This window comes from Eupeodes corollae, chromosome 2 (genome assembly GCF_945859685.1).
Source record: "Eupeodes corollae chromosome 2, idEupCoro1.1, whole genome shotgun sequence".
NCBI classification, from domain to species: Eukaryota; Metazoa; Arthropoda; class Insecta; order Diptera; family Syrphidae; genus Eupeodes; species Eupeodes corollae.
The window spans coordinates 12,271,148-12,296,610 of NC_079148.1; the positions used below are offsets into that span (position 1 = coordinate 12,271,148).

The 25,463-nt window shown below is 35.0% G+C and overlaps 3 protein-coding genes across 4 annotated transcripts; 2 read left to right on the forward strand and 1 right to left on the reverse strand.

Annotated features, from left to right (window-relative positions):
- Positions 1-4,125: 4,125 nt before the first annotated feature.
- LOC129947457 (60S ribosomal protein L7a) lies at positions 4,126-5,603 on the reverse strand. Its single transcript, XM_056058018.1, has 4 exons — positions 5,465-5,603; positions 5,165-5,288; positions 4,724-5,094; positions 4,126-4,507 (listed from the first exon to the last, which is right to left on the reverse strand). The coding sequence occupies exons 1-4, from the start codon at positions 5,477-5,479 to the stop codon at positions 4,202-4,204; spliced, it is 816 nt and encodes a 271-aa protein (XP_055913993.1). The 5' UTR covers positions 5,480-5,603; the 3' UTR covers positions 4,126-4,201.
- A 2,960-nt stretch (positions 5,604-8,563) lies between these two features.
- Positions 8,564-9,298, forward strand: LOC129946430 (bifunctional transcriptional activator/DNA repair enzyme Ada). The gene has a single exon (XM_056056613.1). It carries the CDS (start codon positions 8,699-8,701, stop codon positions 9,230-9,232), a length of 534 nt encoding a protein of 177 aa, XP_055912588.1. The 5' UTR covers positions 8,564-8,698; the 3' UTR covers positions 9,233-9,298.
- Positions 9,299-13,364: 4,066 nt separating this feature from the next.
- LOC129946470 (protein deltex) lies at positions 13,365-20,305 on the forward strand. 2 transcript variants are annotated; one of them, XM_056056664.1, is made up of 5 exons: positions 13,365-14,466; positions 14,579-14,753; positions 18,393-19,390; positions 19,454-19,596; positions 19,658-20,305. In XM_056056664.1, exons 1-5 carry the CDS (start codon positions 14,026-14,028, stop codon positions 19,956-19,958), a joined length of 2,058 nt encoding a protein of 685 aa, XP_055912639.1. In that variant the 5' UTR covers positions 13,365-14,025; the 3' UTR covers positions 19,959-20,305. The 2 variants fall into 2 exon arrangements, with proteins under 2 accessions (XP_055912639.1, XP_055912638.1); XM_056056663.1 differs by having other exon boundaries at positions 18,393-19,596.
- Positions 20,306-25,463: the final 5,158 nt, after the last annotated feature.

Below are 25,463 nucleotides of genomic sequence, written 5' to 3' on the forward strand. Positions count from 1 at the left end.
AAGCTCGTTGGCTGCAGCTATCCTCTTAGTTCACTTCAACCGGTCTAAACAATTTACTAAGGAGAAGCTAATTGTCTAGAAAATATATCATAGAATCAACAACAAACAAAACTGTTGCAATTAAAATTCATTTTATTTAAAACATTTTATTCTTCTTTCACAACAAATTCAAACCAAAATACGGTATCCTCCACGAAATCCAGAGCGGAAATTTCAGCAATTTCGTAATCGATCTCAGAAGGTTCCTTGGGAGGTTTTCCACCACCGGTCTCCCTCTGAGATCGATTAAATTGACTCAAATTGGTCCGCGCCTCCTGCTTGTAGCGGCTCCATCGGTCTCTTATTTGTTTCGGCGTCAATTCAAAGCCACTTGCCTGAAACGTTGTAGCAATATTTTGCCAGGCTATAGCTTTGGCTTTTAATGATTTGCCATTATTTAGCTTGGAATCAAAAATACCCGCAAGTGGTCTAGCAGCTTCGACCAGTAGCTCCTTTATTGCCATCGTCCAATTTGATGATCTGCTCCGTTTTTCAGCCATTTCTAAAATGATGAATATTTATTAGAACATAACAATTATATATTCAAAAAAGTATTATTCGACTTACTTTTTCATAAAATATTGCCAAGAACAATCAGCAGACAACAATCACAACAAATCTCAACTCTTGTGACCAAAAAGTATTTGTTGCGTATGCTGTCAAAATGACAGTGCAAACCATGGAGTTAAATTTAACTGTCCGTTTATAGTTGAGATTCCCAACAATAAAATTTAACTGAGCGTTAGCCCTTAACCTAACTATTAAAATGTTTATTGGTATGTCAAAATATTAAAAACCCAGTTAAATATTTAAGTGAGCTTTAATTTTGATTATTGGTAAGGCCCTATGACTATTGCTTCTGTTGAATAAATGTGCCTTCAGAATCGCCATATATTGTGGCCGTCGGAGAAACTTATAGGTGGGTTTTAGAAAATTCTGAACGATTTCGTTAGGTCCTTATGGCCGGAGCAGACAAGGTCAATTCCTAGTTCCAGATTCGTACCAAAACCACACTCGCCTGGCTCGTCCAAAGCACTGAGGATCTTCTTGATGTTGGCATCACTGTCCATCAAGTTGCGATAGCCCACTGTTGTGATTTTGGAATGTTTTGGCGCAAATTTTCCTAGCTCGCTGCGACTAAGCCTCAATAAGAGATTTCCTCCAGAAATTAACTTATCGCCTTTCTCATATCTCCCGAACCCTTGTGATTGAACAGAGTAACCGGAAAGTCTTTCTCCAGGCAGTAAGCAAAAGCGTCGAACATATTTGTGGCGACGAGTTGGAAGACTCATCCCTTGGAAATGTCATTACGAACTATGAGCAAGTCTTCCTCGGATCATAAAGAACCGCCAGTAGCGCAAATATCCACGGGGGCTTTTATTCTCGACCTTGGAAAATTTTCCATATTCTGTAAATAAAAAAACAAAAAGCAATAATTCTTATTTTGTAAGGAAATTGTATAAATAGTATTACTAACCACGACCAAATTTATTTCAAAATGAAATATTTGTTTTGACAGCAGCCATCAGCTGTTTTGTTTACATACATTTTTCAGCGCAGGTATGGGAAAATTTAAGTTTTCGATGAAGTTTTTAAGTGAAAACCGAGTTTTGGGTTTGCTTTGAAAAGCCCATAAGAGGATAGCTGCAGCCAACGAGCTTGTAGTTCTTCTTGGTTTATGTCGTGAGCCCATTCCACCCGTCCTCAGAACTTCAATTGAAACTCTTTTTCTAGACAAGCTAGTGTTACGTTAAAATCAATTTGAATTGGTTAGAATTCATTTTATTTTCAGAAATATTTTCAAAAGAACAAAGCTTTTTACTCACAAATGTTTTTATCAATACAAAATTTGACAGCTGGTGTTAGACACATTTAAATGTCAAATTAAAACGTGAAAATGTTCGGTGTGAACGATTTTCGGGTTTTCGAAAACATTTTTCTGGTTTTGGGTTTGGTGTAAGAAGGCTATAACGATGTGAGAAGAAGTGAGAATGGAGCTTTAAGCTAGGCCTATTTTTCTGCTTGTACAGCAGCTACCTCAAATATATCATACAACATATTCAACAAAGGTTACATTTTTCTGTAACAAAATAGATGTACGTAGCAGGATCATCTATCAAGAATGTTATTGAACATATTTCAAATAACGCAGTTATACAATATTCTACAAATGTATTGTTTGTAGTGTCACTAAAAAGTAAAAGAAAATCATACATCTTTCCAAAATGACAAAATAAAGAAAATGTAAAAATCAAGTTCAAAAGTTTCTCCATATTTCCGCTGAACCTACAGAAGGGCTAGTAGCATTAAGGAAAGGAATAGTTGACACCAAAGCGAAGTTGGCTACTAGCAGTCCATATCTATCTTGTCAATGTATTCAAATGTCAAGATCAAGGTTATTCAACTGACAATTACAATTAATGGAATGTTTATGGTTGTAGTTGGTGTAACAGCCGGCTTTATTTATGAAATTATAGTAACAATCCCATAAGGTCGGAAGTAATGAGATCTTCCGCAATCTCATCTGCAATGCATTGTTTTTTTTTGACTGGGCATATTATGTCTTGCCATGAGCAACCTCAAATGTCACATTTGACATTAGAAACGGTTAATCTGTTGTTTACTTTTTTGTTGAATAACGTTTAGTGCCGGTAGTTATTGTTTTTTTTACAAAATTAAGTTTCAAACAAATTATATTAAAAAAATGCCTTTCAGTAAACAAAAATTAGTCTTTTAAAAAAAATTAATGCTGGTTAAGAAGCTGGAGGAACTACAACAGCTATAACTATTCAAGAGGATAAAATGAAAACACAGGTTTTGGGTGAATCCATTTCTCGAAGTAAGGGAACTTCATGTTTTGGAGGCGCACCTACTCAAGGTAACTTTGAACTAATGAATTTAGGCACTCGACGACAATTTAAACGAAATGAAATTTTAATTTCAAAAATATTGTTAAAAATGAAAGCTCACCACTACATACAGCACAAACGTCAAATTTGATGACAGGATCCAAACTGCGATGACCTGATCATGGACTGGATGTTGGTCTCAATTGGATTATCTGATGACAGGCCGATAGTTCTGTCATTGGAAATGTTCAACAGAGACCCCAAGTAAGTATTAAGTATATTGCAAAATTCACCTGATTCCTTTCTACTCTAAATCAGTTTCTTGAACACATCAATGGCATTTTCCATGCGTTAAATAAATTAATTTATTTCTGATCTAGATCTGTCAAAACCCAAATCAATTCAATTTATTTTTGGTTTAAGATCAAATCTGCAGACCTGGATTTTTTTGTCAGATTTAACCCTCATTGCCATGTCTCTCTTTAACCCTAAAGTGAAAGCGAGATAACATGATGAAAAAAGACAAATCCAACCGTTGAAACAATCGTTAAGCACATTTACAAACTGACAGATTTATCAAAATTCAATTTTAAATGGGAACTTTACGATGGAAACCTCATAAACAAATTAGAGATTTCTTAAAAAGCTTAATTTTATATCAATTTAAAAAAACAACAAAGTATTCCTAAAGTAAATAACCAAAATAAAGAAGTAAAATGATCGATTAGTAATTCTTGAAATTATATTCTAACCCATTTGGAAAACCAAAACACTTAAAAAGACGAAAGCAATTTCCAAAACAAAACAATATTTTGAAAATTATACACATGACTCTATAGGCTTGAATTTCTTTAGCACACACCACATCACTGAGTTTCCGTGAAACACGCATTTAATATGTAGGAACTTAGATATAATCCGTTGTTGCTCTTACGACAATGTTTACCTCTATGCATTTAAATAAACCCACGTGTATAATTAAATTCAAACATTTCCCCATTCGGAATAAGTTCAATCAAGAAAATTCATCAACACATTAAAATAAAATCATGAATTAAAATTTAGCCCTAAGTCCGATATTCCGGTGCACACGAACTTATTCCGTCGTTCATAAGCAGCTTTTATTTTTAAGGTTATATTCCCAAGTCCTTCTATAAATCTTGAAGATATCAACTTCCGCAAATAAAAAATATCAACTTCTTCACAGAAATAATAATTTAAAAAAATACATAATTTGATTTTTTGTAGGTTTTTGTACAAACTATTTTTATTATCTCAGGCTTAAAAAACAAATAAAAACAAGTATGATTTGTTTATCCTTGTTTCTGTGCCAATTCTCTCGCCTTGGCGCGTTCCAGCTTGGCGATACGGGCCAAACTCTTGGATCCCAAAATACCACCTCCCCAGTGTTTCCTGATTTCGTCTTGACGGTCGTTGTAGTTGGTCTTGACGACTTCCAAGATCTTGCCCAAGTTAGCCTTGTCATTGGCTTCGACTCCGGTAAGAGCCAAGGCAGTGCAGGTCTTGCGACGTACCAACAATCCCAAACGAGCCTTGCCCTTAACAATGCAGTATGGGACTCCCATTTTGCGGCACAATGCTGGCAAGAACAGAACCAACTGGAAAATACAACAAAGAATCAACATTAGCAAATTATTGAAGGAAGGAGGTGGACAATTTGACTTAGAGAAAAGTATTTTCCTCAGGTTGTCAAGTTCCACAAAGAATAGTTAAAGAATTTTGTTTAATTTTTAACTTCAGTTGAAGAAATTCTTTCATCAATGGAGAATCGTCGTGGAACACTTTTATAATTTCTGTAATTTTGCAACACTCACCTCAAGGGGATCGACATCGTGGGCGATGACGACCAATTGAGCCTTCTTCTGTTCAACCAACTTGGTGACAGTGTTGGTTCCTGACCTCACGAAAGTGGGCTTCTTCTTGGGCTGGACTTCCTTGCCCTTTGTCTTGGACTCGGCGAGTTTCTTCAAGCGCTGCTTCTTGGCCAAAGCTGACTCGGGCCTGTATTTCTCCAACAACTTGAACATTTTGACAGCGGTGGTCTTGTCCAAGGTCTGGGTGAACTGGTGGATTGGTGGAGGTACCTTCAGACGCTTCTGGAGGACAGCCTTTTGACGCTGGACGCGAATGTATTTGGGCCATCTGACGAAACGAGACAAATCACGTTTGGGTTGGATGTTTTGTCCTAGAAAATAAGAATGTATTTTGAAAATTTGACTCCATTGGGAAAAGATTTTTCTGGGCAAGTAACTTACCAATGCCAAAGTTCTTTGGCCTCTTCTCGAAAAGCTGGTTGACAGTTTTCTTGACAACAGCTTTCTTGACGGCTAGAGGGGCTGGAGCCACCTTCTTGGTCACTGGCTTCTTCTTCGGTCTTGGCTTTATGAAATAAAATTAAACAAGAAGAAAACATTAGACACCGTATGTACACTATTGAACTGTAGTATAATTTAATATATGAACACTCTCGAGGGGTAAACAAATGGAAATATTTGTGAGAAATTACACGAATTTAATGGAAATTTATTATGCACTTTATTTAAATTAACATTTACCTTCTTAACAACCATATTGGTTTAGTTTTTATTAAAAGATGTTAAGCTAAAACGCAGATTTTGGGCGGCTCAAAAAAAGAGCTGCTTGTATGTCTGCCTGTCAAAAAGGTAAAGGAGTTGAGCAAACGGAAATGGTGTTCATCTTGTTTTTTTGATATGTCAAAATTTCTGATAGTGGCGACATCTGTGCGGGAATGGATTTGATTTATAAGGGTGTGTTGTAAGAATAACAACATTACAAATTATACCTATATAACACTATTTGTTCGAAAATCATGCCAGTATCAAGAACTATAGGAAAGGAATTGTAAATTAAGGAGGAATCTATTAGAAAAACAAGAAAATGACGAAACGTAAAGCATATTCAAAGCTTGGATTTTATTCTTTGTTTTGTGGAAGTGTATGAATTTAAAAAAGGTTCTCATATGTGGTAGAAATTAATCTCTTTACTTTGATTTTTGTCAAAGATCAGTTGATAACTTGGGAACTGGTACTTAAAATTGCCGATTCATTGATATTGACAAAGATATGATACTTTTTATGAATTTTAAATAAATTATACACAAAATTAATACGACTTAATTTGCTTTAAAAATCATCATTTTAGGACCAGTTGTAGAACTGTAGATTAATATTAAATCTATATGATATACATAAGTTTAGTGTTTCAAGATGTGTATATGTTGAAAATATCAATTTATGTTAGTTTCTTTTAAATCAAATAAGCAAGGTGGTGCAACAGTCCATTGAGAACTTCACAAAAAATAATGATTTCAAGTCATTGGTTCGAAAACTTACAGTCATATTAATGAACGCAGCGTTAAATTGCAATGCTTTACCTATAAACACCAACAAGTTATGTAAGTTGAACAGATGCATTTACAACTAATCACTTTTGAAGGTTGCTAAGAAGTTCAATACTAATAATACCCTTTTTAAGCTCAGGGCACTAAAGAAAACATTTGTTGTGATTATTAATTATTGGAGGCAATATTTTATAAGAAAGTAAAGCTAGCCACAGACGATGAACATGTTGGTGTGATTTGTTGGGCAGCGGTTCGCCATACACGGGCCAACATGTTTATAAACTTCATTTTTTGTGTGACTGTCGTGAAGTCAAGATGTGCGATAAAAGTGCGGATGATGCAATAGCATGTTCGATAATTTATTTATAATATAATAAATTATAATTTACTTATTTTCCCATATTGCCGGTTCACATTTTATCGCTTCAATGAAATTTTCAATAAATAGTTTGCATTGCGACGACATGTTAACTCATTGAAAGTAACAACACAAATGACGAATTGTTGTCCCACAACGCCATACACGACGAACATGTTGGTAAACTTCAAAACGTGTTGTAAACTTGCCCATACACAGCCAACATGTTATCCCCAACTTCACGGTTTACAAAATATTTCATAAACCGTCGATTTGTTGGCCAACACGCCCATACACGAATGATTTTCAGCCCAACACCAACAAATCACACCAACATGTTCATCGTCTGTGGCCAGCTTAAGTGGAAAAACACTTTTTAGTAACTAAACGTGTTTTTGTTTCTGTAAATGTTCATCTTTTAATAAATTCTTTCATACCTCACAAAACAGCATCACTCATCTTTTGGCCCATTAGCTCAGTAATTTTATTCAGTGATTTTTTTAATGCTCAGTTCTCAGCTCAGACTCAGAGCTTAAACTGAAAAATGGCTTATGTAAAGCTGAACATACACGATCGAGCAAATTGCCTTCAAACCATTTGGACCCGGTCCAAATTTACCCAGCATACATGACCAACCCACAACCACTTTAACAGATTGATATTTTTTTTTTCATTTAGAACTAAAACAAAAATATACGTGTATCTGCATAATAATCAACTTGAGAAAGGGTTTTTATAAAATGAATTCAAAATTTCAATTTATTTGTTCAGAGCTATATGTTGCCATTTTGAAAAATATGGAAAGTTTTTAGATGCTGAGATAAGATTGTGTAAACAGATTGATTGCCCACACACGACAGAGCCAAGCTTTGATTTTACTTGTCAAATGTCAAAAGATTACAGTTTAAAAAAAAATTAAACTGTGTTTAACGGTGTTTATCTTGACTGACAGCCATTTTGTCAGCTGTCAAGTGATTAACTTTAAGTTTCAACAAAAATAGGCTGATGCATGAACAATGCTTTCAAATTGCCCAAATTTATTTAAAAGATCACAATTCTTTTTTTATACACTTACTTGGTTTAATGTATACGTCAATAAACAAAACTGCCGTATTTGGAGTGATGGTAATCCTTAAATGAATTTTGAAAAAACTGAAGACTTGGTGTACTTTATGGGCCATTAATTGAACAAAAACAAAGTGAAGGACTTGTGGTTCAAACAAGATGCCGCAACATGCTTCTGTCACAATGGATTTTTTGAATAAAACGTTTAGTAACCAAATAGTTTAACATTATGGACTCGTCAATTGGCTTCCCAGATCGTGTGATTTAAAACCGCTTAACTATTTTCTGTAGGGAAATGTGACGTCACTTCCAAAGCCGATAAGGCCGATTGACCACTTTGAGGACAACATTCACCGACACACGGTCAAAAATATTTAAAAAGTCAACCTTCAGACTATACTACACTACGTTCGAGCCAAGCCAGCTATTATGTTTTTTTGCAATAAATCCTATTTAAATTATAGCTTTAGAAGATTTTCTTTTGAATAAAGAAATTGGACTGTCAATTTAAAAAAAAACTCCATTATTTTATTCTATTTAACGTTCAATACCTCCGAAGAAAAACTCTTTGCGAAAACCTTTCACTTTTTACAAGATGTTTCGAATGTATCCAAGCTTTAATACTCCCACGAATGAATTAGGTTATTTTAACTGTAAGGAAAAGTCTTAGTCAAATAACGCTTCTCAATTAAAGCTGGCTGATTATATGTAATCAATTATCAAGAACTCATTTTCTCATTTCGGTTTAACCCTTGGTGCAGTCAAGTATTGCAGGGCCTTAATTGCATTTCTCTAAGATCTATCGCTGGATTCACTCACTACTTGATTCGCTTTGAATTTTGCCATTTCGCCCAAAAGCTTTTTCACAAATTGTACCGTAGCCGTCACTTCTGTCGTCCTGTCGACCGTTTAAAATTTTGACATTGGTTTGCCGGCTTATTTGTTAAATTTTTCATTTTTTAATTCGCCAAAGAAATTTTGTCGTCTTTTTCCCAATACAAAAAAATGTTTACATTCGAAATAGCATCGAAAAAATCCCACTACAACATAAAATACGGCTACGCTGATTGTTGCTTTGGCAAATGTTTCGTTGCATTCTCCAACGATGCCATTTGTCATCTCCATTTCGTTGACAAAGAAAGCAAAACCCATATCCAGGATTTAATCAAGAGATTTCCCGAAGCCAATTTGCAAGAGGACACAGCTCAAGAATCCACCGAAGTCGTGGATAATATCTTTACGGACACAAATGTATCAAAAAATTTTCGTCTGATCCTGCAAGGCACCGATTTCCAGGCCCAAGTGTGGCAGCAACTCTGTGATATCCCGAAGGGACAAACTTGGAGCTATGAGGACGTTGCTGTGGCTATGAACAAACCGAAAGCAATCAGACCAGTGGCCAATGCAGTGGCGAGTAATGAGATTGCTTTTCTGATTCCTTGTCATCGAGTGATAGCAAAGTCGGGAAAGAGCAAGTATCGTTGGGGATCGGACAGGAAGATTAGTATTTTGGAGAGGGAGGGTGTTCATTTGGGTTAAAGTGATCTCTTTGTTTTTGTTTATGTCTGTTTTGTAATAAAAATGTAATTTTAATGTAGGAATCAAGTTTTGTGGTTTTTATTTGATATTTTTTTGCTTTCAAGTTGGATGGTAAGTAGCGCCATCTATCAAATGATAGAAGTAAAACTAGGGGAAGTGGTACTATGTAAATGAATCCGTTCAAAGTTTTTTTTTTTAAATTCAAATATACAATTAAAATTTAAGTGCCATGCACATAAAGTGACAATCTTAATTGTTTTGGACATATTATGTTATACTTTTTTCATGCTGTAAATTTATCAATTTTTTCATGCTGTAAATTTTGTAATAATATTAACATTTGAATATACATACACCGACATTGACATGTATCCAAAATTAAGGACATTTTTTTATAACAGATTGTTACAGCAATGATTGATACAATTTCCCGATAAAAAACCAAACATCGTAATTTAAAAAAATTGAAACTCGATAAACTATTCGTTTCATTTTTTGACAAACAGAATCATATGAAGGGAAACTGAATATTCAGAAAAATAGAAAAATCTGTTTCAAAACAATGTTTCCTCGATAGTGACGTTAACGCCAGCGCTGATATGATCACAAGTTTGATTCTCCTGGAAATGAGAACTTTTATCCCGAATAGGGTTAAAAGCATCAGACCTAAGGAAAACGCATGGCTCGATGCGAGCTGTAAAGAGGTTATTAGGATTAAGAAGGTAAGTTTCTGTTGTTTTAAAGCCAATCCAACTCAGGAAAGCCGGAATAAGTTCAAGCAAGCCAGGAAGGCCTGCAACGCCCATATTCGACGGACCAAATTTTTACATGACCAACAATTACAGCAGTAAACATTTTTGGTCATTTGTAATAAATATGAGGAATTCTTCCTCTTTCTCGGTTCCTACGCTTGTTGTGAATGACATTCCATTTGTTAGCTCTTTAGAGAAAGCAAATCTCTTTGCTAGGCAGTTCGCCGCCAATTCAACTCTGCCAGTGAGTTTTATGACTCCGCCTGTACTTGAGCGAGTTAATGATTCTATGGGTCAAATCTTTTTTCGCACTCGTACTGTAGCGAGAGTCCTAAAAGATCTTAACATACACAAATCTGCTGGTCCGGATGGTATCCCCGCTATTGTTCTGAAGAGGTGTTCTTCATCGCTGACAAAAGCACTGCGTAAGCTTTTTCATCTGTCCTACTCCTCAGATCTCGTTCCGAGCGGATGGAAAACCGCATTTGTCCAGCCTATTCCAAAAAAAGGCGAATCTTCCTCACCGTCTAATTATTGACCGATTGCACTTACGTCCCTTCTTTCCAAGGTCATGGAAACGCTGATTAATTATCAGCTCAAGAAATATCTTGAAGAACGGAAGCTTCTTAATGACCGACAGTATGGCTATCGTAGCAATAGGTCCACTGGCGATCTCATGGTTCATCTCACCGAACAGTGGAACAAATCTTTACATAGTTTTGGAGAAAGTAAGATTATTCCACTAGATATTTCAAAAGCATTTGATAGGGTTTGGCATCAGGCTCTCTTATCGAAAATGCGTGCTTTCGGTTTGCATGAATCCCTCCTTCATTGGATAAGTAATTACCTTTCGAATCGTTCAATACAAGTTGTATTGGATGAATTCAAGTCTGAAAACCACAAAATAAATGCTGGTGTGCCCCAGGGCTCTGTTCTATCTCCAACACTCTTTCTCATTTTTATTAATGATCTCCTGTCTGCAACATCTAATCCAATACATTGTTTCGCTGGCGATAGTACTCTTAGCTTTTCATATTCGTTTTCAGATTCACACCCCTCTTCTTCGGATTTGGAACTGCAACGACAAAATATGAAAAGCTCATTAAATTCCGACCTAAACAGCATTGTACAATGGGGAATAAGAAACCGCGTGGAATTTAATGCTTCGAAAATGCCGTCTTGTATCGTTAAAGCGAAATATAACCCCTGCCATTATCCATAAATGGAGGAAACTGAACACCTTTTGTGGAACGATCACGTACGTGATGTCGCCAAAAATGCCGCAAGATGTTTGGGTTTTCTAAGGTGATGCAAGAAGTTTTTCTCCCCCTCTGATCTGGCTGTTATTTACAAGACTTATATACGTCCAAAGCTTGAGTATAACTCCCATATCTGGGCTGGTGCTCCTGCAACTTATTTAAGCCTCTTGAATAGTATTAAACGTAGAGCATTTAGATTGATTGGTGATATTACCATCATAAGATCATTAACGTCACTTGAACATCGTCGAAATGTTTCTTGTCTCACCCTGTTTTACCGTTATTTTAATGGTTTATGCTCTAGAGAAATAGCCAGCTGCATTCCTCCCCTTAAACAGTTCATACGTAATACTCGCGCTTCTAGGAATGCTCATCAATATACCCTCGAGCCCATCTTCGGTCGTACTGTCAAGTACAGAGATTTGTTCTTTAGCCGTACTATGCGAATGTGGAATGCCTTGCCACACTCTGTCTTTCCCAGCTATTGCAATATCTCCTTTCAACCCCTCCCTCCCTTTCCTAGTGCTCACACTGTGTCTACATAATAAGGGTAATATATCCCCTTAAGTGTGCGCTTATTATAAAAAAAAATATTTAAGCAATTTCTGTAGATTTTATTTCGAATAAAAAAAAACACATTATTAAATTCATTCACAAATTTTCCTGATTTATTTCAACGAAATTAACTCAAAATAAAAGTACACTATTCAACACTTAATTGAGAAAATGTCAGCTATTGTGTGTTCTAAGTTGATTTTCTTACCCAACCATCTAAGATTGTTCTAATTAAGATCAGATGTAGTAAATAGAATGTAAAAATAATTGATTTTGTGGCTGTGGGATGTGAATTTGAAAAATCATTGTTTTGGACGATGTTAATTCTTTTAAGTGTTTTTATTTTGACGTTTGACACTTCAACTCATTCAACTGATTACCGGATTAAAAAAAAATTTGTTATGTCAAAAGAGTCCATTGTGAATACAGATCATGCTTAAAATTTCAATAGCTTTATTGCTTTAATAATAAAAATGCGTGAAGAAACTGAAGTGGCGCATTTTGGATCTATCGATCCATTTGAAGTTTCAGGAAGTCAATAATAATAATCAACGATCCCGAAGCATTAAAATAAGAATGAACTATGTGTAGATTTTTTTACTTTGTGATAGGGAATACTTGTGAGATCCATTCTTAAAATTCTATTCTTTAAGTCTTAAGGCAAAAACGAGATATTTTTATAAGAATTCTCTCTGAGATCTTGACGCTTCCTTAAAGCGAATAGATGATTCCAAAATAGTGAAGCGATGAATGTACATTCAAAACCCATAGATAGGACCAATTTTGCAGGGTCCACTTTTGTATTGCTTGACTTCACCAACAATGATTAAACATCTTTAACTTTTTTAATTATTCATTTTTGGAGATAAAAACAAATTAAATTATCAATAAAAGTGTCAAAAACCTATTAAATTTAATTGGAATACAAATTTTATGGCTATTAAACATTTTCTACCAATAATGTAGAAAATCGCATTCATATATTTGTATATTTCAAAGATGTAACGTCAGCTAAAAACATACTCGGAACGATAAAATTTAAATATGTTGAGCTCAGCCCTTTTTGTTTTCCCGAAGTGTCATATAAGCTATTAGTTTCAGGATTATGGCAGTATGACATTAAAGAAATTCTGACATTTCACAAATTAAAAAAAACACAGGTAAAAATGCTATAATTTCCCATAATGCAAAAATGAATTTTCTGTATTTTAATCTTGTATCACTTTTTTTTCATCAAATCCACAATAAATTCGCAGTAAACAACATTAGGACACTTTCCACAATTTTAGCCCATTCAAACTTAAACATCAAATGACTGTACAAAAATTTGTATCCATCCGAAAAAATATGTCAAACAAAAATACCCAACTATTCACAGTTCACCATTCGTGTCTCATGTTAGAAATAAAAGTAATTATATAGCTACATTGTAGATCATGATGTGGAACATAAGTCCACAGTTGTTATTCCTACCTGACAACACTGCCAACCACCCACCCTCGCCATTTTGGATACTTGTTTTTTTTTTCTATACTAGGAAATGTCAAAACTGTGGAACACTGACGATCGTCGTTCGTTTCGTTTTCCACCCATCAAATCAAAAACTGGTCCTATGTCAGTGATTTGTTTGCGACCAGTTTTCGATTACAAATAAAAAAAGCATTAAATAAATTCTAAAATCATTAAAAAAATAAGTGCATTATAAATTCTAATCCAAGTCCTATCATGGACCACTTGAAATTAGTAAAAGATCTGCACAAATCTGTGCTAAATCCACAAGTGTCCAGCAGTGTCCAACAACAGACAAGTTCTCGACTCCACCATTTTTGAATAAGTTGAAGTTAAAATTGTGTTTTGTTTCTTTTTCTATTTTTATTGTTTTTTTTCTGTTGCTGCTGTTTCTGTTAATTTCTCGATAATTTGTGATTTCGTGTTTGTTCGTTTGGTTCGTTTATTCAAATAGAAATTTATTTGTTTAACAATAAAGAAAAAAAGTTCTTTGCCGATCTTGGTCTGATTGGATTTAATTGATTTAAATTGAGTTTTCTTTTTTTTGTATTGTTGTTGGATTGTTGACTGTTTTATTTTGTTTTGTGTGGTGCGTCGTCGTCGTCTAAGTGGGCCTCCCCTCTCATAGGTGAGGTGAAGGCAAAGGCGAGGGTGGAGCAATTTGAGAGCGCGACACGACCACGACAACGACCACGAAAAATTCCCAGGCGTAGTAAAAATGCAATCGGCGGTAGCAAGCACTAGTGCTGGACATAGTAGCTCTGCTTCCACCCCTAGCAACAGCAACAGCAGCTCGTGCAGCGCTCTGGTAAACAGCCATGCAGTGGTTGTGTGGGAGTTCGAGTCGCGCGGAGGCAAGTGGTTGCCGTACAGTCCTGCTGTGTCGCAACATCTGGAGCGGGCGCATGCCAAGAAGCTCACCCGAGTGCTGCTCAGCGATGCCGACCCGAATCTGGAGCAATTCTATGTGAATGTTAGGACGATGGTGCAGAGTTCCGAGGACGTCCAGGTGCCTATGATCAGTGTCCGTCGGATGTACTACAAACCCACCTCACCAGCGGGCAAGGGCACCAAATGGGAGTGGGTGGGAGCGAGTGGCAACGATTGGCATCCCTACAACATGCACGTCCAGTGCATTATCGAAGAATCATGGGCTAAGGTTAGTTGGTCAAAGTAGATCGACATTTCTTGTGCTCGCTCGAGCTTGAGTGTGGTTTTATTCTTATCTTGTTTTTTTTTTTTTTTTTATTATTATTGCTTCACGCTTGTAGGGCGAGCAAACCCTGGACTTGTGCAACACGAATATTGGACTTCCGTATACAATAAATTTTTGTAATTTAACTCAAGTACGTCAGCCAAGTGGGCCAGTTCGCAGCATTAGAAGAACACAACAAGCGCCATATCCGTTAGTCAAATTGACACCGCAACAAGCGCAACAATGGAATAGTAAGTATCAGTTTGTTGTCGTTTTAAAGGGATGGGCATGTTTTTGTAGGTGACGTCAATTTTTTAAAGCTTTTCTCTTTAATTTGTTGTTATCTTTTGGTTTATTTTTTAAATAAAAATTCCCATGAATTGATGTGCCTTGCCTTTGACAAATAGGTGGGTCAATATAATAAAAAAATGTAGCAATGTCTTGGGAAAGTATTCAATTAGCTTATCAATGTTTTTTTCAGATTAAAAAACCACAGAATTATTTGTAGCGAGTCCGAACTGTTTTGAGCATGTGTTTAAATGTAATGAAACAAATTTTGTTGTTTGTTGCTTGGATTAAAAGTACTTAATTAGGAATTGTTATTTATGTTGTTGCAATGGCCGATTTTGGCTTGTATAAACTAAATGATGTTAAGGCAGGCAACTGTCTAGTCAGTGATAAAGCAATGGTTTCTTTTCGATCAAATATAGTTGAAAAATCTTCATTAAAAAAACGAAACGTTCTCTGTGTCAAAATTGTTCCTTTTGTTTTTAATCCATGCAGTGTCATTGTTTTGGAACCTTTCGTGTTGGAAGGCATTTTCAAATTCAAAGCATGCATTTTATTTATAATTTACACACACTCAAAGTATTTTTTATACTTTTTATAAGCCAGAAACACAGTGAGAGCATAAGAAAGAAAAATGTAAGGGCTAGAAAGGAATGTTGAATTCTAGAATATTGAAAGAACTCTAAGATTGTAGGCAGATCAGAAGTAGAGACAAAATGCATGTCATGGTCTATGAAAACCCAAAAAGCTTGCAATCAGCTTATGGATGTCAAACGCTTGTGGGTTTTAAACTTAAATACATCCAAAACAACTTGAATTGAACGGTTCGAAAGACAATTTGTAATGCAACGACAAAGGGATTGGTTTATACCCATTTTTGATATGAGACCAGGATGCCAAGTTATAAAATGCCTCGATTTTAATGGCGACCAACAATTCTCACTGGTTTTGAACTACCTGCGGATGATCTTACACTGATTTTACGGCCAATGCTTCTGCAAAGAATTGGCAATTTGTTCTTATGAAAAAGTGCTTCTCAATTCAATCGTTCCAATTAGGTACAAAGTTGAGGATCCCTTTTATCTTGCTTGTAACCTTTTCTCTTTTGTTATTAGCAGATAAAAAGATTATTCTTCTCTAAGTCAGCACCCTTACTTACTTATTTAAGGTGGTGCTACAGTCCGGGCGGACCTGGGCTCAACTAACATGCGTCTCCAGCCAGCTCGGTACCTAGCTAGCTGTCTCCAGTTTCGCACTCCTGCGTGCGCCACCTGAGTCGCGGTCTTCCTCTACTGCGCCGTCCATCGAGATTGGATTCGAAGACCTTCCGGGCTGCAGGGTTGATGTCTAAGCCGTTGGACGTTATATCTTCTCTCGTCGTTATATCTTCTCCTCCATTCTCTATCTATGCGTACGGAACCAAAAATCACCCGAAGAATTTTTCTCTCGAAGCATCTAAGACGCTCTCATCTTTCTTTGACAGGACCCAGGCCTCAGCGCCATAAATGAGAACCGGGATAATGAGTGTCTTATAGATGATCGAGAGAGAATTTTACTTCTCAATTGCCTTCTAAGCCCAAAGAAGCAGCAATTTGCAAGAGTTATTCTTCGTTTAATTTCAGCGCTGGTGTCGTTGTCTGTGTTAATAACGGTGCCTAGGTAGAAAAACTCATTAACTACCTCAAAGTAATTGCTGTCCATGGTGACGTTTTTTCCAAGACGTCCCTATTCAATGTCCTTTTTTGATGACAGCATATACTTGGTCTTGCCCTCATTGAAAACTAAACCCATCTTCTTCGCTTCCGTCGCAATGCTCGAAAACGCTCCACTGACATCACGCTTTGATCTTCCAATTATGTCAATATCATCTGCGTATCCGAGTAATTGGATAGACCTTTGGAAGATTGTGCCTCTAGTGTTGACGGTTGAGTTTTGCACAATGCTTTCCAGAACGATGTTGAAGAAGTCGCATGACAGTGCATCGCCTTGTCTAAAACCTTTTTTGACCCTAAATGCATCGGTAAGATCTTTTCCGACCTTGATAGAGCAGCGTGCATTCTCCATCGTCATTCTGCACAAAGGGATAAGTTTGACAGGGATGCCAAATCTAGACATTGCACTGTAGAGCTCTTCCCTATAGATGCTGTCATACGCGGGTTTAAAATCGATAAAGAGGTGGTGGGTATCGATTTGAAGTTCCTGGGGTTTTTCCTAGATCTGCAGTAGTGTGAATATTTGGTCGATAGTGGACTTTCCTGGTCTGAAGCCACACTGATAAGGACCAATAAGGTTGTTGACGAACGGCTTCAGACGTTCACATATTACGGCAGAGAAGTTAGTACCCTTGCTCTCGTGAATTTTGTAGTAGCTTTGTCTCACACACAATGTGAGCACTAAGAAAGAGGGTTTGAAATTAGTTGAGAAAGGATTTGAAATTAGTTTGAATTCTTGAATATTTCAATCACTGGAAAAGGCAGAGTGTGGTAAAGCATTCCACATTCGTGAAGTACGGCTAAAGAACGAATCTATGTATATACTTAACCGATAATAATAATAATATTTTTTACAGAGATTCCAGTGAGTTTGATTTTGTAATAGTCTTTGAGTGTAAGTTTAACTCAGTAATTAAAGTATATAAAAATGATAATATCATAAGAGTATACCCTTTAGCCCACACAATAAATGTTTGTTAACAAACTCGTCAGTTCCTGATTGCTGGAAACTAGTTAGGGTTCTTATTGCACTTTGAAAAAACCTTCCTTTATATTGTAGTCACATCCGACCCATTAGCATCTTACCCGTCTGTTGAAATTCATTGAAAAATTGCTGTAAACTTTTCTGACTCAATGAATCTGCTTGCTAGTGTTTCACAAGGTTCAATTTCGAGTCCTTTGCTAGTTTGCCATTTTGTCACTTTACATCTTTATAACGATGATGGTCACATGTAACTTTTTCAACAATTAAGCTTTTTGGTGGAACGTAACTAAGTTAATGAAAATCTTTCAGAAATTTCAACTCATCCTTCAGCAATAGCTTAACGCTTAGTCAAACCACATGCTCATCATTTTTGTTGTTATCTTTGAAAAGAAACTCGATGCATATAATCTTCGTCCTGTCTATCATTATGTTAACTTGAATTTGTTGAGCCTGTCAATAATATATGCTTCAAAATGAATCGGACCCTCTCAGCTAATAATCATGCCAATCTCTCCACAGGCAGAATTTATGGTTTTCCCCGTAAGTTTATTTTTTTTCTGCCTCGACTTCTATAGATACTTAGTTGTGGTTTATTCAATTTTATAAATAGTAAAACATCACCATAACTTTTTGATAAGCTTCGTTTAGCGAATTCCGAAATTATCTAAATTCGTCTAAACTTTACTTTGTTAGTGTCATTCCATGAGGCTAAGGAACTGCCTGTCTACGTTGACAGTTGAAGGCCTTTATTCTCTACGAACTGCTGTAATATCAATCTCATTTCTTTTGATTTTTTAAAATGCCACACTATCGAAAATAAAACTAAAAATCATGCAAATGTCTAAGAGTCATCATCATCATATTGTAACCCTTTTTAATACTTATTATTTTATTCTTATTTTTAGGTAATACAGAAAAAATCAACCCACCACAGCCACAACCACAACTACCACCGAATTCAACAGTTCCGAAAATCCCACCGAAACCCTATCCCAAACCGAGACACCTGCAGGCACCAAGTCTCCAAGTAACCCAAACGCTTGGCATACCCCACTCGACAAATCCAAATCATAATAATAATAATAACAATAACAATGCTAACAATCACAAACAACGCACAACAAAACAACCCAAACATAAGAATCCCAACGAAGTATCGACGACAAATCTTCGTCAAATACTCAACAATCTCAATATCTTCAGCACAAAAAATGCATCATCATCATCATCGAGCGGCAGCGGTGGCGGTGCTTCATCAAGCTCACAAAACGGTCAGCTAACATTGGGCAATACACATTTCTCGCATTCGAATAAACTCACCGCATCAATTCATAGCCATCATAGTCGCAGCTCCGAAGGATCTCATCATTCTCGTCTCGGTTCGCATCGTTCCCGTTCGAGAACTCGCATTTCCGAAACCGATTCCAGCAGCTTGAAGTCAAATCGGCGGCCCAGTGTTGACACGGTATCGACGTATCTCAGTCACGAAAGCAAAGAGAGTCTACGTAGTCGGAATTTTGCGATTTCCGTCAACGACCTGTTAGATTGTTCAATTGGCAGTGATGAGGTGTTTTCTTCGGTTCACGATCGCAATATACCCCCACCACCGCCTCCTCTGCCGCAACAGCAACACCACCTTCACCATCAACAGCAGCAGCTGCAACATCAGCAACAGCTAACTGGCTCGATAGTGGGAGTTGATCCCGCCAGCGATATGATCAGTCGTTTCGTGAAAGTGGTCGATCCGCCGCAGTGGCCAAATGCCCAGCCCTGTCCGATGTGTATGGAAGAGCTGGTGCACAATTCGCAGAACCCTACCATTTCGCTGAGCCGCTGCCAACACCTGATCCACTTGCAGTGCCTTAACGAGATGATCATCGAACAGCAGAAGGATGTTACAAAGGTGGGTGCTTGTAGTAGTCTCCCCTTATGGGAACCCAATATGGTTAGCTGTGTCCATTTCCAGAATCTCTTTATCGAGTGCCCCGTCTGTGGGATAGTGTATGGCGAAAAAGTTGGCAATCAACCTGCTGGCACTATGTCTTGGAGCATAATTGGCAAGAATCTGCCTGGACACGAGGGTCAGAATACAATTCAAATTGTATATGAGTAAGTCTTTTAGATCTTGAAAGTTAAATAGAACGACTCTATTTTAATTGTGTACTTTTAGCATTGCTTCGGGTATTCAAACAGAAGAACACCCTCATCCAGGACGAGCTTTCTTTGCCGTGGGATTCCCTCGTATCTGCTATCTGCCCGATTGTCCCTTGGGACGAAAGGTTCTAAGATTTCTCAAAATAGCCTTCGATAGACGCCTGTTGTTTTCCATTGGACGTTCGGTAACAACGGGCCGCGAAGACGTCATCATTTGGAATAGTGTAGACCACAAGACACAATTCAATATGTTCCCCGATCCGACATACCTGCAGCGGTGCATGCAGCAATTGGTGCATTTAGGAGTAACTGACTGATTATAATTTTGTTTACTTGTTTGTTTTTTTTTTGTATGATTTAACCATACAGCAGGTTTAAGTTTAAAAATGCGAAAACCGATAGAAGAGAAAAGAGAAGAAGGTGTGCAATTTTTGTTTTGAATATCCCCAGTTTGGGTAAGCCAAACGTTAAAAGAAAAATCTAAGCTAAACTCATGAGCATGACACTTTAAAATAAATGAAAAAAGAAAATAAGAAACAATATAAGAGAATCTCTTGCCATCAGCCATTTGAAAAAATCATTCTATATTTTTTTATATTCTTTTTGTATTTAATTTGCTTTTTTTAAAAATACTTATTTACACAAATGTTTCCATAAATGAGATATCTTTATATATATATTTTTTTTGTTGTATATAAAAAGCTTTAAAAGTGTGTCAGTAAAACTAGGTGTTTCCTATTAAGTTCTTCCATTTATATTTAAATTTTTTAAAAAACCTTTATATGTGTTAAGAAAATTAATTAGTAGAATTATTTTATTGTAAACAGCGAAGAAAGCAGAGATGTTGGATTTGATGAGATGAAAAGTCAGTTTTTTGGGTAAGTTTTTTTTTTGTTTCTCTTAGATTTCAGCTATGGACAATTTATTGTCATTTTCTTGAATGAATTAATAGTTATTATTTATTTAATCATAGCTTAGTTATCATATGAGTTGAATTCGAAACAAGTTTCACTTAAAATAAAACGACATATCTCCGAATGTACTCAAAATATAAGAGTTGTCTTCGACTGCTGAAAAATCCATTTTGTCAAGGCATCAGAACGTTTTTTTTAAATTGGTCTTGTCTTAGAACAACATTCTACCATTTAGGTTTATTAAAATAGGCAAAGTTCAATTCGTGATGACTTTCAAATAATTTACACATTTAGTAAAGAACGTGCGATTATTGACGGATAAATATGTTGGCCTAACCTCGAAACATGGTTGTACTTTAATCCATATTTTTCGGAGTTAATTAATAAAGTATTTCATTTTTAAATTCTTTAGCTCTATTTTCTATTTTGTGCTTTTTTATATGCTGCTATGATTTTATCATAACATCCTTGAACTGATAATTGAGACTTCTCCAGGAAAATTTAAAAACCTTCACTAGGTTGAATAAAATAATTGTTTATAATTAAGCTTTGGTTTTTGACTTTTAGAAAGAATAGTTTCTTATTCTTTTTTTCACAATGCCGCACAGAAGCTTTAAAAACGTTCTATCGAGTTAAAACTGTGTAGATCGCATTTGTTATTTCTTACATTTGTAATTGAGTCCGAGTTTCACTCTGCTCTGACTCTGAGAACTTTCTCATATTTAAGCATATGATTAAATGTCTTTTAAATAGTGCCCTTTGTTGTCTTCCACTCAAATTACTGTTTACAGAGCACATTCCAGTAATTTTTCTTATTATTTCAGATCAGTTCTTCTCACGTAAGCTTTCACATGGTTCTTGTTTATCCAAAGAAATCTTGAGAAAAATACAAAATTTATTCTTTGTTCCTTGAATTTGATCTAAATGCTGGACAAAAATGGTTAAAAAGATATCCACTAAATTTGTAGTTTCACTTCACCAGCTGATATTTTTTAGTGGGTAACAATTTTGTGATCCATTTTTTTGTTGCCTAAATAAGCTTCGACGAATGTAATCTAAAGTATTTTTTTTGTTGTGTATTTTTTGATTTTCAGGATCTTACTGCTGATTGCAGCTTCTTTCCAGAACTTCGTAATCCTGGTTGTTTTGGTTTTGTTCACAACCTGTGCCATTTTTGCTATATTAATATTTTTCGCCGCTATTTCAACTTCTCGACGCTGTGTTTTTGTGTCCATCAACGGTCACAATGCGCAGGTTCAGGCAACATAAGGGGCTTCATTTGCAGTTAAATTAATTCAACTGTCATGAATTTCAAATTCAGAACTTTACTTCGCAAACTTTTACTATAAATCCATAGTACAAAACGTACCAACAAAATTATTGTCTATAAAATACTTCACATGCACATAAAGAAATATAAGTTATTTCTTTTTCACATTGATAAGAACCCTTTTACAGAAAGCATTAGATGAAGTTGTACAGGAAAAAAATTTATAGAGTAATAAAGTTCAGCTTTCAGTTGAATGAAAAACATAATCAACTGTCATTTTGATAGAAGTTGACTTGACTTAAAAGTCAGGGAGATTTTTCTTTCCTTACTTTCCAGCCAATAAAGTTGCCTTAATTGAAAGGTAATTTTTTGGCAGCTGACCAATGAGATACTAGAAACTTGCCTAACTTCCAAGTCCCTTATGTCGTCTGAACCTGCCCAATCTTTTGAAGTTCTCTGTAGATTTTCGACGTTAAGTCATTTGATTCCTTAAATTCTTTGCTTTTTTTTTAGACCTTTTGGAAAGTCAGGTAGTGTTATTTTTTTTGCTAAGCCACTCTATCCTACCCAAAAACAGCTTTTCCGTGTTTAACAGAGTTGCCAATTCATTTATAATTCTGTATAAATTCGTTGATATTTCTATTAAATGTTTGTATCCAAATCTGGAAGTTTTTCCTCAAAGAATGTTTGTATGTTCGAAAAAGCAAAATGATATTGTGGCATCATTAATGTAGCAATGTGAAAGTCGAAATCTGTAAACAAAGTCGCGCTATCATTTCTTCTTTAACTTCTTAAGAGTTATTATATTCACTTGCTGATGATTGAAATGTCTTCCAAAAATAAAATAATCGGGATAAACTTCAAAAAGTCCTTAAGGTAAAAATACAGCACTATGCGTCGTTACATTTAAAATATGAAATTGATTTTTGTAATTATTGTTGACTTTTAAAATAAAATAGAACAACTTTCGTTTATTTTCTCTATGCAAATATTTTTCATCATAAATTTCCCATGTTTTTCAAAACCAATTCCGAACAAAGAAAGAAATATTAAACTAATTAAATCATTACGCTGCTTATGTACTATCTCGTATAGAAAGACCCCCACTTAACCTTTTAATGCTTTTCTGACCCAATCTCTGCTTTTTTCTGCACCCAACGATTTTTTTATAAGTTCTCTTCCATTTCTTTATAAAATCCTTAGGATATAACTTTAAGCGCGAACAAATTGAAAATTCATCAATAACTTTAAGAAAAATAAAAACAAATTTCAAATCATTATAAAACATTAAAAAATAACATTTCAATATTATTTTAAGTTTTATTTATTTTAATATCGAAAGTAAATGTGCCAAAATGCAATTTGTTTAGTGCACTTAAGTATATTAGCTCCATATGACAAATGACAAATCAAAAACAAAAAAATATCTTCCATTTTAATTTTATATTATTAATGTTATTATTATAAATAAAATAGCAATATGAATTTATACTATAAACAAATATTATTAATATTATTATAATTATATGTAAACATTCAGGCACTTTTATTATAAACAAAAAGTGCTGCCACCTTGTGATTAGTTAATGAAATGAAAACAGCTAAGAAAAAAAAGTATTCTTTTTTTTCTCCTTCTCATAGTAAAGTTTAAAACAAATAACATACCATACGTTTATTATTATGTACTAAAAGAAAGTTTAAATTAAAACAAAACTCGAAGAAAATTTATTAAGCAGATAAAGACAAAAATATCATATTTTATTTTATGTAGAGAACTGATTAGTTTATATTAGAAGAAAAACAGAAAGAAAATAACTTGGTAAACAAATTTGATTTTATGCATTTACTATACTTTCTTATTATTTTACTTAGCTAGTAAACATAATTGCAAGATAATAAAACAAAATATTTTTCTTACATTAAACATGTTTTTCTTTTTTAACTTCTTGCAGATTGAATACGTGAAATATGTACAAGAACATTATATTCAAATTTAAGTTATACGTGAATATAAAATGGTAAGATCTTAATTTTAAACAACTTACTACATTAGAACACTGAAGTACATTGAAATAAATAAATATGTCTGTCATGCAATGGAGTCATTGGGCAGGTTCAGACAACATAAGGGATTTCAATTGCAGTCATTGAACATACATTTTGACCAAGTAAACTAGTTAGTTTTTCAAGTGTCATAAACTTCAAACTCAGAACCTTACTTCCCTAAATTCTACCTTCAGTTCACCGTACAAACACTTACACAAAAACATTATTGCCTATAAAACAGTCCTCAGGCAAACTACAATTCCGCCCCACTTTGCATTTCGTATTGTAAAGTAATACTAGTTAAGTTTAGTTTATTCATTAAACAAAGTTACAATAGGTACTTTAGTGATTACTTGATAATATAATACATACAATTTAAAATTTGAAACATTACCGCCAGAAAAGTTATTTAGAATTAACAATAAATTTTATTTAAATAAATATCTACTAACATTGAAATAAATCATGTCGCAAACAGTATTTGTTCCTCTTTAACACCTCGATAATGGTTCATTGGTAGCATAGACAGTTCTATGATATGGAACATTAAAAAACGATTGGTTTCGAAGCAATCTCGCAAGAACAATAATCCCAATTAGAGCTAAGACTTGTGAACAATCAATATGATCTGCTACTATGTTACGAATGAACATAACCTCTGTGAACTTTCTACGAATGTTAAGAGGCAAAATACTAAGTACATCTCGTCTTTTCACTACAACTCTCGTAAAAGTTTTCAAGAAAAGAACTTACAAAAGCAAAATATAAACACTTTAAGGTGTGTGGATCGGAAAACTACTGAGTTTCGCAATATGAAACCTAACATTGAACTACAAAATCTATATGCTTTACAAAGTCAAGTTTTTTGTCAAAAATCACAGCAAGATCTTTTTTAAAGGTTATAACGGACAATGGCATATGATTGATTTTATAGATAAAATTAATTGGACAACGGTTTCGAGAAAACGTTAGGCTCTGAAATTTAGAAATGTTCAAATGTAAACAGTAAAGTTAGCTAAATGCCAGTCCGATAAAAGATCAAGATCATGTTGCAGAAGAAAACAATCATGTTCTGATTTAAAACAACAAAATCACTGTGATTTTAAAAACATTTCAGAAATGTCGCTTATAAACAACAAAAAATAAGAGGACCAAGATGACTTCCTTGCGGGACACCGGACGTAACACATACCGGTGTCGAAATAATGTTATTTATACGGACGTACTGAATACGACTCCTAAGTATAAATTTAGCCATTTTAAAAAGTTTGAGTGAAAACCTACTTTATTTATCTTCATAAGTAAAGCATCATGATTGACTGTGAAAAGCTTTAGAAAAGTCAGTATAGAAACCATCATACTGATAACCTTTCTCAAGTGCATTCAAAACTAAATTACCAAAAATAGTGAGGTTAGTTGCAGTATATCTACCAGATACAAAACCATGTTGGTATGGTGAAATCATTGCTTTAAGAGAACAAGTTAATTTGCCATAGACTAACTTTTTTTAAAAAATGGGAATCATAGCAATTTTACAAATTGGACGATAGTTTGAAACATCTTGCCTACCACCTGATTTGTAAATAGGTGTG